Source organism: Lepidochelys kempii, chromosome 2, assembly GCF_965140265.1.
Source record: "Lepidochelys kempii isolate rLepKem1 chromosome 2, rLepKem1.hap2, whole genome shotgun sequence".
In the NCBI taxonomy this organism is placed as follows: Eukaryota; Metazoa; Chordata; order Testudines; family Cheloniidae; genus Lepidochelys; species Lepidochelys kempii.
In genome coordinates, this window is record NC_133257.1 from 134,838,598 (window position 1) to 134,855,452 (window position 16,855).

Here is a 16,855-nt window from a genome sequence, read left to right on the forward strand (position 1 = left end):
CAACAGGGGAGTTAAAGCCATAGGGCCTGGTTCTCTTCTCACTTACCCTCGTATCAATCAGGAACAATTCCATTCAAGTCAGCGGTTATGTTGCTGTCAAAGTGGTGTGAGGGGCCTCCTGTAGTCCTCTGTAATGTACATACAACACCCACAACTAAGTGCTGAAGCTTAAGTTCCCACACACAGTTATTTGCACCCTTGTGAAAAGCAAACAGAAAATGTTATTTCTTGGTCTTCACTCCAGTGTAGCATCCATTAAGGTCAATTGGTTGAATGACGATCAAGTAAAAAGTGATAAAGATGATAAGATCTAGCCATTCATTTCCAAGAGGAGGTGTTGAGAATGCAGTGTGTAGCATTTGGACTATTTTTTCTTGGCCTCATTGCACAAATGATACATCTGAAAGGTCGGTGGCTAATTGTTGTTGGAGAGTCAATAAGAGTTATTTTTCTTTAAGGAGCTAAGCTTGCTCAGGATTGTACTATGGTAAATTTTGTGGTGTCTCGGGATATTTTGTAAAGGTTTTTCCTTCCCCATTTCAGACTTGATTTTATCTATGATCTGTTTGAACACGTTTCAAGTCGCAACAGCCAAGACACCCTTAAATGTGGAAGCAAACACCGGAAACCCACGGTCAGCTTGCAGTTCAAGGTTGGTTAATATGTCCTCTCCTCTACTGTCAGCAACTGACAGATGATAAAGAATCAGTAGTCAACAAAGACTCAGAGTGGCTGGGCTGGGCGTATATGTCCCTTGGAGATTTAAAATGCTGAAACTCTTCAGTACCAAAATGTTGCCTCCTCCCATATGAAACTTCAGTCACTAATTATGTAATCAACAATGTTTGCCTCAGGAAGAAGCTGCCCTGCACGGCACCTCCATCTTCATTCCCATTCATTGACTTGTCCTTCTTGTTTTAACTGCGTTGGCCTCTCCCTGGACTAGATCTGGCATACTTCATAGGTGTTTGTCTTGCTCTTACTCCCCATCTCGCTCAGTTTCCACTTCTATCATTGGTTCCTTCACAGTCTTACTACTCTTAGGCCTGGTCTACACTAGGAAATTCGGTTGGTATAATTACGTCGCTCAGGGGTATGGAAAATCCACCACCCTAAGCGATGCAGTTAGTCTGACCTAACCCCCAGTGTAGACAGTGCTAGGTCAATGGGAGAATTCTCCCATCAACCTAGCTGCCACCTCTTGGGGAGGTGGATTGCCTGTGGTGACAGGAGAACCCTCCATTCAGCGTAAGTAGTGTCTTCGCTGTAGCATTTTAAGTGTAGACAAGCCCTAAGTGCCTCCCCGTCTGTCACTTTTATTTTAAATTGGCTATGCTAATATATAATCTGGCCTCTGCGGACATAGCAGCAGGCCTTCAGTGGGCGTAAACCAACATAGCTCCATTGAAGTCAGTGGAGCTGTATTGACTTACACCAGCTGGAGATCTGGCCCACAGTGGCTCCAGCATTGTGACTTAGGAGGTGCTTACAGCCATACATATGAAATGATCCCAGAATCAGCTGTGAAATTGGCCTGAGACACTGAAATGAGGTCTGCACACTAGGAAAAATAAGCACCAAATACCTAATAAAAATGCTTTCCAATCCTTGTGTTGAATAGGGATGCAGGGCAACATTTTAATTATCTGCCTTCTTGGACAAGGAGAAGCAGGTGAATGATTGTCAGACACATGGGATGGGTTTAAATGGCAGGCTGCAACGTTATTAATTATATCTTGGGGAGGGGCACAACATTGCCAGCCCCCAGCTGTCATGTACCAGCCATTTAACTGGTTCTGCATTGCATGTTGCAGGGCTTTTATCATGAACCAAAAACTAACTTAGGGTAGGCCATCCCTGGTGTACCCCACAGTCTCAATTCAGTTGTGAAACCTCTCCTCCTTTCCTCCCCGTTAAGGGGATGGAGTGACAGAAGCCACAATGCTGGGTGGGGGAAAACTCAGTCTGCAAAAACTTCTAGCTCCTTCCCCCTTATAAGCACACAGTCCACTTACACAATCCTGGGTCTCATTTACCTCTGGGAGCTGGCAGTTAAGTCTTTACTCGCACTGGACACCAGTTGACAGTTGTGAAGAGTCGGTAGTTTAACAACAATATAGGAACCTCGAATCCTTGTTTCTAACCCAACTGTGCCTCCAGAAGGCTACAAGGAAGGTGAAAAAACTCACAGGACTACTTGCCAATTTGGTGGTTTGGGACAAAATTCCTTCCTGACCTCTTAAAACAGGCGATAGGAAAGATCCGCAGCATCATATTTGGCAAAGCTGCTAATCTTCCATGGGACAGCTAACCAGAGGTAAGCCCTGGCTTAATTTACATAGGCAAGGACCTGGGGGAGGGTGCACAGCAGCCAAACAGCTGGCCCCATTTCTCTTTGCCCAACCAATGGCCAAGCAGAGAACTGAAGAGAAGGATTGGGGGAGTGGAGGGGACAGCCCCTGCCTCCCCCATTCTGCTACACATGTGTTTTGGATTCTCTCATTCGCTGCTGTCCAGTCAAAGTACCTCCCCTGCTACTCAGGGTTTATAACTCAGCCATTAACAATTCCCTTGGGCTGAAACTCAGCATATAAGTTTTCATCTGAAAGTGATTATTTTAAAGAAAGATGGATCCAAATTCTACTCTGAGTTACAGCAGTATAAATTCAGATTAACTCCTTTGCATTGGAGTTATTCCACATTTATACTGGTACAAACGAGAGCAGAATCAAGCCCATTGCTAGTGGAATCATTAAGAATAAAATTCTGCTCTGATGCCTTTTTGCTGTGTTGGACAGAACAGCCTCGGGAACATATGGTGAGATGCACACTGCTATTCCTTTGAAAAGGAGCATTGCATCCCCTTGGTTGGTGCATGCTGCATACACAAGTGAGGCTGGAGAAATGGCCCTGACCCTTGAGTAGCACCCAGCACTCCTTTGTGGTTGTGGAATGCCATTGGCTGCAGTAGCTCATTCTCCTTACCCTCCTTGGTAGCTCTCCAGATCACTGAGGGCTTGATTCACTGCTGCCTTTGCAGTCATTTGCACCTGGGCAAAGCAAGCATGAGATGTTACCGCATAGGAGTAGCAGTGTTTAGCACTCACTTTACCCGGGGTAAATGACTACAGAAGGTGTAAGGCAAGGGAGAATCAGGCCCCTTCTTTCTCTTTGTCTCCTCGCCCTCAGGGGCCCTGAACAACACATGATTTGTTCAGAAGTTTAAAATGAAAAGGAATAAAACTGGTGACGGTATCAGATTCATTATGACAACCTGGTTATTGATTTGTAAAGACCCTGATTCAGAGTAGTCTCTAGATCCGATCTCATGAGGTGCGGTGAGCAGCCTCCTATCCCACTGACTTGGCTGGCAGTGGGTCCAGGATGTTAGCAGCTCATGAGGTCAGTCCAGAGCTGCATGTGAAAATGGAATATATCATCAGCCTACCTTTGTTCAAGCTCACTTGCCTTCCCTGTTACGTTTACAAAGTGATTGCCATAAGTACTGTCCTCTATTGTCAGAGATCAATAGGGTTATCCAAGTTGTCCTGAAATACAGCATTCACACAGGGTAAGCATGGATAAAGTTTACATTTTTTTAAGAGGTAAATATTTATTTTACTGCTAGAAGCGGGAACCTTTTCTATGTAATATTTGCTGCTTGGTTCTTTTGCCCTCTTTGTTCTGTAGCAAACAATGGTTAACCAGACTCACTGGAAATAATGGTCAAGTTTCAAATTGCATCAGCATTTGCTTTCTTTGCCCCCACTGTAATAGATTTACAAAAACACCTCAGTATCTCCTTGAATAGAATGGGGGAACATACAATTGAAAGTTCAGTGAAGGGGGGAATTTTTCATGTAAATAATACATGTCAGAAGAGGGATGATGACTTCATTGGCAACCTTTATTTCCAATTAGATGAGGTAATAATACATTAGATAATCTATGTTATATTGTGTATTTTATCATTCAGAATTCTGTTAATGCTGAGGAGAAAATGGTGTGTGTGTATAATTACACAATATATATGTAATCTGTTTTATTTTTTAAGTGAGTATTGTAAACTTGATGTTTTCTTGCTAGGGATATTCTAGGATTTTTATTTAATAGAGAAACATGCCTCTGATACAGTGTATGTTAAGTTAAATTACAGATACACTTAGTAAAGTACATATGTTACAGATATACTCTCAACGTGAATTTTATTCATTGATTTTTTAAAAAAAATCTAGTTTCTGAAAGAGTGTTCTTTAAACACCATTTTAATTTTACTTTCTAAAGAACTTTTGAAATTCAAGAGCTAGGTTTTTCTGTGCCCTTGTTGATTTAGTATCTTTCTTATAAGAGACAAGAAAAGTTTCTCTTTTCATTAAGAGAGAAACTGACTCCATATAGGAGAAAGAATGAAACCGAATATACACAAAATGCTGTCAAATGCACAGAATAGAAAAACTGGGGGAAAATGGGAGGAGGGGAGATTATTTTTGCTAACTTCTTTCAGTAACAATGTTATCTTATGCCTGGATTGTGCATTGTGATTTGCATGGGCACAGCAATGCACACATGTAGATCACAATGCAGGACAGAATTCTTAAGTGTTACTTGTAAATACAACAGGTTCAGCATTTTGAGACAGAAATGAGATTTTCAAGTTGATGGTGTACCTTTATAAACAGAGCTGTTCATGCTGATCAGTAACTCTTGTCAGTACTTTTAATCAAAAGGGGCAAACAACAGAGCAGTGTGTCACCTCACATGTTAAGACCTGTATCTCCATTAGCATAACTGACTCTTATCATGGAAAAGCTTGTACTGTTGTAATTTCTAATCTAGATCACTAGGTGTTGCTCTAGGGCCTGCCTGCAATGCTTAGTTTTGAGAGGGCTAAAGTGAAGGACTTACAAAAAAGCTGTTTATAAAGGACTGTCTTCTTTTCTACCTTTGTTTTAGGACTCACTGCATTCCTTAATGGCAACATTAAGTTCCTCTAATCCTTTCTTTGTTCGATGTATCAAGCCAAATATGCAGAAGGTAAGATTTAAAACGCTATCTGTCTGAGTTGCTTTTCCAAGTACATAGGGCCCAATGTTCCATATCTTGTCATTTACACCTATGCAAATCAGAACAGTAGCATTTTGGATTCACTTTCAAAGGTACAAATGACTCCAAAAAATGATGGCAGGTTCTGGAGAAGTCTCCAGACTTCTGCAGCTCTTGTGTCTGGGTTTTTTCGTAGCAAGCTATTTCACATGCACTGTATACAACTAGAATAATCATTACCGCAGTAAAATCTTTTTTAAGTGACTACCCAAAGATCTGACAAAAATCACTTACCTCACCATGTTGGTCTTCTAATAAAGATGGAGCAGAATTGTACTCAGTACACTTGGGGATTTTACAGTAACAGTCTCTTACAGCAGGAAATTGCGAAATAAAGATGGTCACTTGTACAGATTCCACTGTGCTATTGCTGTTCTGCTTACTACAATTTAATTTTTAAAAATACTGTTTATTTCCTTTATGACTTTCAATCCAGTAATTTGCGGGGTTTGCTTCACTGTATTTTCTTTATCATCTGCCACTTAACCTTTCAGTTTCTGTAAAATACCAGGTGAAGTCATGTTTGTTCTTATGTTGTAGTTCTGAGACACTTAAGTACTTAAAAGAGAAAACAAATGTTTCAAAGAGATTAATATTCAGTGTACCAAGTTGCCAGGCAAGTATGGGAATGTGGGGCCCTCTCGGGAGTCAAATGCTACCCTGATCCTAAAATGTCAAAGTAGTCCTTTTTATTTGCCCATCATGGTGTGATGTTTAATGTTGAAATTGCAACAGGCAAAGACATTAACAAACGTTAAGCTTTCACAGTATAGTCTGCAGACTGTAGCTAGAAATACACTATCTTGTGACAACCCCAGTGTCTGATTTATCAGGACTGTAAAACATCAAGGAAGTTGGCTAGATTCCACTGAAGATTTTATGGCTGTCTTTCCCCAGAGCTTTAAAATGTGTTAGCTGCTAACTGTCCTTCAAGTTTTCTTTATAAGGGGAAAACTTTAACCTAGGCTGTGGGGTTTCAAATGATGTGTCTGTGACGCCGCCCATGCAATATCTGGGCATTGTGGGGAAATGGCCTGATGCTGGCTCTGAGTGCATCTCGAGACCAACTGTTCTCAGCCTTGGGGCCTCCAGGGTGCTGAGGCCAAAATCTAAACATAAAAATCCTTCAGCTTCGTATGTAGCTGGTGGCTAGGACCAGTGAGGGCACACTTAGTCAAGGGCCCACCTAGTCAAGTCACAGCACTGCTCAGGGCGGGATTCATGCATCTGAGAAGACTATTCCCCCTCTTGCTGCAAGGACCCACAAAGCCCTGATCAATCCCCTCTTCTACTGCCACTTGGGAATAACAGGTGTCCTTTTGTATATTCTTGCAACCAGGAGCCCTGAGCAAGCCCCACTCACCAGCAGCAAAAGTGCAAGGACCACAGATGAATGATGCAAGGATCAGTCTCATTGCATTATGTTGCTTGCAACACTTGTGCATGATCCTTGTATTTTGCCAGCATGGCTCTTTCAATTCTTAATGCTGTTGCTACCAGGAAAGAGAGCACAAACACTCTTGCCTCCAGCTCCCGCTGGGGAGCCAGAGAGTCCTCGGCAGCCCCCTTCCTTGCCTCTTGCTACCACTGTCTGGGAACAACAGGGCCCTGTGTAGCCCTCCCTCCTCAGCCTGCCAGTGACAGAGATAAGGTGAGAGGGGGAATACATTAGGGGAAAAGAGTGGGAATAAGCTCACTGAGTACCACCTCCAAAGTAAGTAGTTTTTCCTCTCATCCTGAATCATCTTAAAGGCTCCTCCACCTACTACTCTGAATCCCCCAGTACCTCCCATCCAGCACCCCATTACTTCCCACCCGGTCCTCTCCACCCAGCATTCTTACCCTAGCCTGCCCAAGTTTAGTAAAATATGCTGCCATCCTAATCTTTGCATACATTTAATTAAAAATCCTCTCAAAATTAGCAACTGCGAAGGAGTCTGGGCCCTTGCTATAAAGAATCCTGGAACCTAGGCTTCAGCAAGAGTCTATAGCTAGTTGTGGGATAATGTGTGGGAACAGATTGGGAACTCCTTTCCTAGATAGTTCCTTTCAATGTGTTAATAAACAAAATCAGCAAAAGCTTGTTTCCAAAGAGTTTATTCCCTAGTTTTCTTCTTGCCTTGCTGTGATCGTAAATTTAAGTTAAATCAATGTAAGATGACTTTGCTGAAAAATAAGCCCTGTTTGAAGAACTAGATTGATGGCTTAGTTACTAAGAAAGAAGTCAAAAATGTTCTAACTAGCAGCGCCAATTCATACAAGATTTCATGGAAAAGAGGAGGGGCAGGCAACCAAAAATTTTTGACAATGGCAATTTCCATTCAGTTTAAGATTCAGAAATCAATGTCAGGAAATTACGGTTTTTAAGTTTAACCCATTGTGCGCGGGCTTTTTTTCCCCCTGTGTCTCAATAAAACCACTTCTATTTATTCATCTTTTTATTTCTGTATTATTATTTTTGTGAATAAGAGTAAAATCATGTAGACTGAATTTAAGGTACTTTTTTCAGAAAAGGAAGTTGATTAATGTGTCACTATAAAGCAGGGCTTTTATTATTTATAGTTCCTGAGATTGCAAATTTCAAAATGATATGAGGAATTGTTCTGGTCTTATTTTCCCTCGGATCTACCTTGGATTTAGTGGGGCAAACATCCATGTCACTTCTATTGGTTGTACATCAGTGTAACTGCAGAGAAGTCACTGGAGTTGGTCCTCATTTAAACTGTGGTGAGATCAGTATCAGGCCCCACTTACCCAGATTTACCCCTGTAACTCAGTTGAATTCAATGGATTTACACTTCGATTGACATTTTTTAAATAGGAATTTTCAGAAGACAGCCACTCCCTGAAAACTGCTTGTAACCTATTGTTTAACTTCTTCAGGTTCGGGTCCTTTGTAATTGGTACTGTCAGGTGATTTTCCTTTGCAAAAAAAAAAAAAAAAAAGTACTGCATGATTTATATTGGCTGAGAAAGGTGTGTCAGTTTGTGTAACTCCAAGACAGTTTGGCTAAAAGAAAATTTAGCCTTGTGCTTGCATTACTAGGGAATTGATGTCATGTATGTGAGTCAGACTGCAAGCTTTGATAGGTAGACTTGACTGCATGAGCTATTTAGATTAGCTGCTAAGACGGAGAAACAAGGGTTGGAAGAACAAGAACTTAGTGATAGTACCTGTCCTTGTCATGTATTGTTTCTGCTCCTACTTTCTACTCTAGGTAAGCAAATAAAGAAGTAACACCTTTTAAATAATAATGAAGTCACCTTTTAAATAATGATGGTACTTAGCATATGTGGCGTTTGTAAAGTAATGAATGGTATAAAAGGAGACATAGCTACTTTTGCTGCCTTTTGAAACACTACTGCATTATGGAAAGAGGCACAGGAGAGAATCAGAGAGGCGATGATAAAAAAGGAGAGAAACCTTCCTAAACCACTTGTTGCCCTTTTGATTTAGTACACACAGGTTACATCCATTAGTAAGAAAGTCCGTGATATTTCCAGAGGGCAATAGATTAAGAGCTTCAGTACAGTACACACATATTTGGACTCCTTAGTAAAGGAGATCAGACAGATGGAAGATAAAATTCAAAACTTTGAAAAGCAGAAAATTACAATAGCAATACTCCACGTTCTGTGCTATACATCAGAGTTTGTTAATAGTGGACAAGAGATTTGATAATTTGTAACAATTATTGAAGTTGTAATTGATTAAGAAGTTGATTTTTATCAAATGTTACAGAGGCAGGCAAGGACAATCCACTAAATGAAGCAAACCACTAGACATTTACATATCAGAGCAGAATCTGCCCTCATTAGAGCTACTCCCTAAAGGGAGCACACAGAGTGCATAACCTTTTGTCCTAAGGCATTTCAGCAAACAAGCTGTAGATGGAAGAATAAGAGTCCTGTTCATCTTTCTTGGGAGACCCCTAAACAATCAGTGCATCTGTTTTCACATTTTTCAGTCTGAGTTCTGCTCTAGGCATAGCATGGAAACTGCTCTATGCTGTGTGATTAATTAATTTTTTCTGCTAATGAAGGGTCCTTCTCCCTCATTCTTGACCTCAATGCAACTTTGAGCACTGTGCTTCCTTCCATCCTCATGTACTTTATCGACAATGACTTAGGTGTCTCTCGGTTCCTCCTGTTGTGATTCCACTTTTAACTGTCACACTGCTCATACACTGTATCTGATGGTGATTTCTCCTCTGTAGCAAGGCCCTTGCTCTAAAGAATCCCAAAGTTTCATTCTTCCTCTCTTCCATCTTTCATTTTTGTACCTTTTGTACCTTTACGCTCCTCAGCCACCATCTCAATTGATAATGTTCACAGTTGTACATATCTTCCAGTGCAATGCCTTTAGCATGACTCCTTCCTGTTAACTCACTCTGTCTTCAGGCTGATCCATGGAAATTTAGGTTATTGACTTTCTGTGCTGAATGTCTCAAAGACTGAAGTTTGTCTCTTGGGCAGGAGGAGCACTCTCAAACTCAGGTCCATCTTCTCAGTCTCCTTTCCTAATTCAGACTTGCTACTTGTCTTTACTGTCTGTAACACTGGCATAATTCTTAACCAGATTCCTGCTCCTCTGCAATCCCTTATGTCTGTCTAGCATGACCTCTGAAACATTGCCCACATTTGTCATTGTCTCAGCTTCCCCTCTTCTGGAATCCTCATCCATTCCTTCATCTCTTCTTACCTTGACTATTGTAACTGTCTTCTCTATGACTTCCCCAAGTCAGAGCTCTTCAGACTGATGCATGTGCAGAATGGTTCTGCCTGTTATCTTCTTCGAGTGCTCATGTGTATTCCACAATAGGTGTACGTGCTCGCCACATGCACCAGTGTCGGAAGTTTTTCCCCTAGCAGTACCCGTAGGGGAGCGCCGCTAGTGACCCCTGGAGTGGTGCCTCCATGGTGCGGTATAAGGAACGCTGCATTCTCCCCCCTCTCAGTTCCTCCTGCAGCCAGTGAAGGTGCTTCAGAACTGCTCTGCTCCAGCTTTGCTGTAGCTTGTCCCCAGAACTCTTGTTTGTTCAGTATATGTGACCTTTAGTTAGTACTCCATTAGCTTTAGTTTAGTTTAGCTAGTGTGCCCGGGCCGGGGCATGCCCTGCACCCCAGGTTTTAAGTCGTGCAACACTTGTAGGCGCCCGATGCCAGTGAGTGATTCGCATGCATACTGTTTACGCTGTTTGGGTGAAACCCATCTCAGCGACCGCTGCAAGATTTGCAAGTCTTTTAAGCCTCAGACCAAGAGAGAGAGACGACAGGCTCTGGGCTATCCTCATGGAGTCGGCATCGACTCCGGCGCGCCGCTTCAAGTCAGCACAGGGCACCGTGGTTTCAGTGCGTAGCGACCCTCCGGCGCCATCTATTAGTTGGCACCACTCCCCGTCCATGGGGCACGCCAAGAAGGCTAAGAAGAGGCCTTCTCCACCACGGCACTGGGGTAAATCTGGACAGAGACTAGACCCATGTTGGGCAGTCCTCAACCCCCATTGGCCTCTAGGCCTCTGACTCAAGTCAAGCGGAGTAGTCCGGCCCGTTCGGAGCAGGCTTCCCCAGATGTCCGGATGCCCTCCACGCCAGAGGCCCTGCAGGTGGCTCGGGACATGATGTCCATGCAGTCCAGAGCCAAGCCACCGCTGGGATCTCCGCAGTCACCCCCGACTCGGTCTCGGTCAAGGGAATGTTCCTGCTGCCGTTCGCCACTCAGCGACCGTTCCATGCGTAGTCCACGTGGGTCGCCATCAACTCCCACCAGGTTGTCTGTCTGGGTTCCGTTTGACAGAGCCTCAGGGCACCGCTCTGCCTTGAGGAGCGGACACTGACGGGACCAAGGCAGACGTAGCCGAAGGTCCTCATCTCGAAGGGGCTATCGTAGCCGGTCACAACACAAACGTCGACGCAGTTACTGTTTGTCACCTTGCTCCAGGACCCCGCCACAGCACCGCTCCCGCAGCCCCGGGCATTGATAGCTGGCGATTCACTGTTGCGGATCCGCCCACCAGAGCCAATCGCAAAGCAGCTGCTACCGGCGGTACCGTTCCTCTATGTTGGAGTCACGGTCTCGGGGTTGGTACCACTCCCGGCGCCGCCGATCTTCCCGGTTCAGGGACAGCAGTAGCTCGTATGTCAGCCTGGCCTCCCTGTGCAGCCACCCATCGATGGGTCAGGCCAGCCAGCCTGCTCTGCCGGTGCCACAGCACGGTGCAGTGGTACCGGGCCCCGTGGCTGGCCCAGTGGTACCAGTGGGCATCGTGGCCCCCGACACAGCCCCCGTTGGGGGCTCACTCGGTGGCCGGAGCTTCGGACCGGCTGTTGGCCAACCTCTGAGGAAGGAGTCGGTGGGACGTACATCCTCAGTGCTGTGCCTGGAGAGCAACCAGGTAGTGGACCCTCCAGTGCTGGTGGACACGCAAAGTACCACACCTTCTTCCTCGCTCTCCCTTGATGAGGTGATTACGGTCCCTCCTCCCTCCATCCCGCAGGAGGACTCTAAAGCCCACAAAGAGCTATTGAAAAGGGTGGCCTCAAACCTCAACCTTCAGAGGAGGAGCCCTCAGACTCCCTTTTTAACGTCCTGTCCGCCTCGGTACTGGGCAGGGTGGCCTTGCCTCTCCACGAAGGGGTGGCAAAAATTTCAAATGCCCTGTGGCAAACCCCAGCCTCATTGGCCCCCCCATCTCTAAGAGAGTGGAACGCAAGTAATTTCTGCCTGCCAGAGGACATGAATACCTATACACCCGCCCTGCTCCTAACTTCCTGATGGTCGAGTCGGTCAACCACAGAGCCAACCAGCCCCTACTCCGAAGAATAAGGATTCAAGGAGGCTGGATTCATTTGGGAGAAAAATTCATTCATCCTTGAGCTTCCAGTTACGGGTGGCAAACCATCAGGCTCTCCTGGGCCGGTATGAGTTCAATCTGTGGGGCTCTCTGCCCAAGTTCGAGGACTCCCTCCAGGAGTGTGGCAGGAAGGAGTTCAAATCGCTGGTGGAGGAGGTTACAGCGGCTGCCAGGCCAATCCTGCTGGCAGCGTTGGATGTGGCAGACACGGCCATGTGGTCCGTGGCCTCTGTGGTGTCCATGAGAAGGGCATCGTGGCTCCTGCTTTCTGGGCTGTCCAGTGAGGCACAGACCTCCTTGCAGGACCTCCCCGTTTGACAGCAAGGCTGTGTTTGCAGAACAAACGGTTAAAAACTGCATGGCCTGAAAGACTCCCACACCATGCTTCCGACTCTGGGCCTCTATGTTTCAGCTCCAGCTAAACCTAAGTTTAAGTCACAGCAGGCTCCTGCCTAGGCCACCCACTCTAAATATGAGCCCCCTTACAAAAAGGCGTGGGACTATAAGAAGCGTCTACAGAGGCAGTCTCAGCCTGCCCCCCAGCCTGGGTCCTCCAAGGGCAAAGAGGCAGGGAAGCGGTGGTTTTGACGGGACACCTGGGGGCACCCTACCAGTTCACATCCGGGATCCACCCACAGTAAAGCTTCCCTTCTCCAACTGGTTGTGTGTTTTCCTCCCAACATGGTCGCAGCTGACCTCGGACCGATGGGTCCTCAACACCATCTCCCGGGGTTACGTTCTCCAGTTTACTCCATCCCACCCAACCACCCTCAGCCCCCATCCCTCCTGGGGGACCCCTCTCATGAGGCTCTGCTCGAGCAGGAGGTGGGGCGGCTCCTTGGCCTAGGAGTGGTGGAAAGGGTGCCAGCGGAGTTCGAACGCAAGGGGTACTACTCCCGCTATTTCCTTATCCCGAAGGCCAAAGGGGGGCTCAGGCCCATCCTGGACCTGCGAGGCCTGAACCAGTATGTGGTAAAGCTCAAGTTTCGTATGGTCTCCCTGGCCTCCATCATCCCCTCCCTGGATCCTGGGGACTGGTACGCTGCCCTCGATCTGCAGGATGCATACTTTCATATTCATATATTTGAGGGGCACAAAAGCTTCCTCCGTTTCATGGTTGGGCAGGAACACTACCAGTTTACGGTCCTCCCGTTTGGCCTGTCCACTGCACCCAGAGTGTTTACGAAGTGTATGTCGGTGGTGGTGGTGGCCTACCTCAGGTGCCATGGGGTCCAGATCTTCCCCTATCTGGACAACTGGTTGGTCAAGGGCAGCTCCTGGTCACAGGTGTGGGATCATGTGTCATTCCTTCTGTCCAGCTGCGCCACTCTGGGCCTGTTGGTAAACGACACCAAGTCCATGTTAGTCCCGGTGCAACACATAGAATTTATCGGGGTGGTCCTGGACGCCACATTGGCCGGAGCCTCCCTCCCACTGGACAGGTTCAAGACCCTGAAAGGGATCATTGACACAATCACAGGGTTTCCGGTGACAACAGCCAGAGCATGTCTCCAGCTCTTGGGTCAGACTCAGGATGAGGCCCCTCCAGCTATGGCTTGCCTCGGTGTTCTCCCAGGCCAGAGACAGGATGGACAAAGTCCTCACTGTGCCCGAACCGGTGATTGCCTCTCTACGATGGTGGTCCTCCCCGGGGAACATGCTCCACGGGGTCCCGTTCAGGGGCAGGCCCCCATCAGTGGAGCTGGTGTCCCATGCATCGGACCTGGGGTGGGAAGCCCATGTGGGGAACGCTGAAACCCAAGGTCTGTGGTCTGTCCAGGACCTGGTCCTCCACATAAATGTCAAGGAGCTCTGGGTGGTCCGGCTAGTGTGCATGGCCTTCCGCTCGCACTTGGAGGGCCGGGTGGTCAGGGTTCTCACGGACAACACAGCCTCTATGTTTTACATCAACGGGCAAGGCAGGGTCCAATCCTCTTCCCTCTGCCAGTAAGCCCTCAGGCTGTGGGACTTCTGTATAGCCCACGACATTTGCCTAGAGGCCTACCACCTACCAGGCGCCTGGAACTCGCAAGCGGATCGCTTGAGCAGGATTTCTCTAGCACGAGTGGTCTCTTTACCCAGAGGTGGTGCACAGACTTTTCCAAGAGTGGGGAGTTTCCCAGGTGGACCTGTTTGTGGCTCAGCAGAACCGTCGCTGTCCCCAGTTCTGCTCCGGGGGGTGGGCTGGGACAGGGTGCTATCTCCGATGCCTTCCTCCTGTCCTGGTTGGGCTGGTTCCTCTGTGCCTTCCCCCTGTTCCCGCTGATAGGCAAAGTCCTGGAAAAAATAAACATGGACAGGGCCCGGGTCCTCCTGATTGCCCTGGCGTGGCCCAAGCAGCATTGGGACGGGACCCTCACGAGCTTGGCGGGTGCCCCGCCGTGGCCGTTGCCGTCCCACCTGGACCTGCTCTCTCAGGACCAGGGCCGCCTCCTCCACCCCAACCTAGCGGCACTCCACCTCACGGCGTGGCTGCTCAATGGTTAGGCCGGGAGGAAAGGACGTGCTCGGAAGGAGTTCAGGGCATCCTCTTGGAAACGCCGAGTCTGCTTGTCAAAGTGGTCTCGGTTTCCCCTGTGGCTGCCCCGATCCAGCTAATTTTGGACTACCTCTTTCACTTTAGGGCCCAGGGCCTGGTGCCCTCATCCATCAGGGTGCACTTGGCGGCCATATCGGCCTTCCACCTGCCGGTGCAGGGCCACACGGTATTCTCCCATGCTATGACTGGCCGATTCCTTAAGGAATTGGATCGTCTCTTCCCGTACGTTAGGCCCACAGTGGGACCTGAATCTGGTGCTGGCCTGCCTCACAGGCCCCTTGTTTGAGCCACTAGCTATGTGCTCCTGGTCGCACCTCTCCTGGAAGGTAGCTTTCCTGGTGGCGGTCACGTCGGCTAGGTGGGTCTTGGAACTCAGGGCCCTGACCTCCGAGCCCCCTTACACAGTATTCCATAAGGATAAGGTCCAGCTCCGCTCAAATCCTTCGTTCCTCCTAAAGGTGGTCTCTGCCTACCACACGGGTCAGGACATTTTCCTGCGGGTCCTCTGCCCTAAACCCCATGTGTCCAGTGAGGTGCGCTGCCTCCACATGGTGGATGTGAGACGAGCTCTGGCCTTTTACCCGGAGCAAACTAAGCCATTCAGGAAGTCCTCGCAGCTGTTCATCATCTTGGCTGAGTGCATGAAAGGTCGGTCGATCTCCACTCAGCAGCTCTCCAACTGGATCACCTCGTGCATCCGTACCGTTTATGACCTGGCGGGAATCCCCCGCCGTCAGTTGTGTGGGCACACTCGACTAGGGCTCAGGCCTTGTCGGCTGCCTTTTTGGCCCATGTCCCCATTCAGGACATTTGTAGGGCCGCCCCGTGGTCTTCAGTTCACACTTTCACCTCTCATTATGCGATCGTCTCCCAGACCAGGGAGGACGCTAGGTTTGGCAGGGCAGCGCTCCATCCCAGAAATTTGTGAACTCCTACCCACCTCCAAAAGATATAGCTTGGAATCACCTATTGTGGAATACGCATGAGCAATCACTCGAAGAAGAAAAGACAGTTACCTTTTCCATAACTGGTGTCCTTTGAGATTTGTTGCTCATGTCTATTCCACACCCCGCCCTCCTTCCCCTCTGTTGGCGTTGTCTGGCAAGAAGGAACTGTGGGTGGGGGGAGCGCGCAGCACCCATTATACCGCACCATCGAGGCTCCACTCCAGGGGTTGCTAGGGGCGCTCCCCTATGGGTACTGCTAGGGGAAAAACTTCTGACACCAGTGCACATGGCAAGCATGCACACCTATTATGGAATGGACATGAGCAACACATCTCGAAGAACACCAGTTACGGAAAGGTAACTGTCTTTTCTCACATGTACAAAGAAGCATGGTCACATCATCTTCATCCTCAAAAAACCCCATTAGTTCCTTAAGGATCTTGTTCTAAATCAGCCAGCTTGGGTGAAATCCCCCTGGGCACAATGAACTAGATGACAGGCTGTGGCATATTAATTTTTAAACTGGGTTTCAAACTGACCTCTAATACTGCACCCTAATTACTTGTTTGCTTCAGTCGTCAAGTTTGATTAGGCTTCTGAACAGCTACAACTGCTGCCACAAATAATTGAGCCTACTGCTATTTGCATTTATTTGTGGGTGAAATATTGCATCTGCAGTACCTGAGGGTGTTTGGGAAAATTTAGATCTAAATGTCCAAATAGAAGTGCAGCTCAAAAATCCAGTCCCAATGGGCAACAAAAGATTTATTGGTTTCTGTGTGAATCTAAAGGAATACGGTTCTGTGGCAGACTTGGAGCAGCAGTGTAATAAACTAAGAATACTGATATGTAATAATTCTGTGAATACAGTATGTGACCTAGTCAGTGAAGAGAGGTTACTGTATAGTTATATTGCATTATTAGACTACTCTGAGTGAATTTATTGATCTAGCTTCATAGGGGTACTGTTGGAGAAACAAGCAGGAAGGCAACACAATGACTCCCAGATAAGAAAACTCCAATGTGCACTTGAAATACTGTTATAAGAATTGGCCAAAATAGTTGCAACAGGATCCAGTCTAGGAGATTCCTTCCCATCATGGTGTGATTCAGGAGGGCTAAGGAAAAGCTCTGACAAAGAAACCCCTTGAAAACCTTGCTTTTTTACATTATAACAAACAAGTACCACAAGTGCTAGTTATCAGGCCTTAGCTAAAACCAGATGAAACAGTGAAATCTGCTCTCTTTGTGATTTTCTTCTGGCCTACCTTTGCCATATTTCTGCCTAACTACTGGACTAAGCAATTATTTATAATAAACTAAACAAACCAGTTATTTACTGCACTTGGGGTACCCAATTAATGTCAGTGGGGAAAACTTTTAGCTTAGAAAATCCTACATCCTGTGTCCAG

At 46.9% G+C, this 16,855-nt stretch overlaps 1 protein-coding gene and 1 long non-coding RNA gene across 2 annotated transcripts in view; one reads left to right on the forward strand and one right to left on the reverse strand.

Moving 5' to 3' along the window:
- The window catches only part of MYO10 (myosin X), a 281,597-nt gene that overhangs the window by 184,789 nt on the left and 79,953 nt on the right, over window positions 1-16,855 (forward strand). The window contains exons 18-19 of the mRNA XM_073332289.1: window positions 544-652; window positions 4,954-5,034. Coding sequence (XP_073188390.1) covers window positions 544-652; window positions 4,954-5,034 — 190 coding nt within the window. The remainder of the gene's footprint in view (window positions 1-543; window positions 653-4,953; window positions 5,035-16,855) is intronic.
- The window catches only part of LOC140907099 (uncharacterized), a 174,998-nt gene that overhangs the window by 37,133 nt on the left and 121,010 nt on the right, over window positions 1-16,855 (reverse strand). The gene's annotated exons all lie outside the window — the stretch shown is intronic.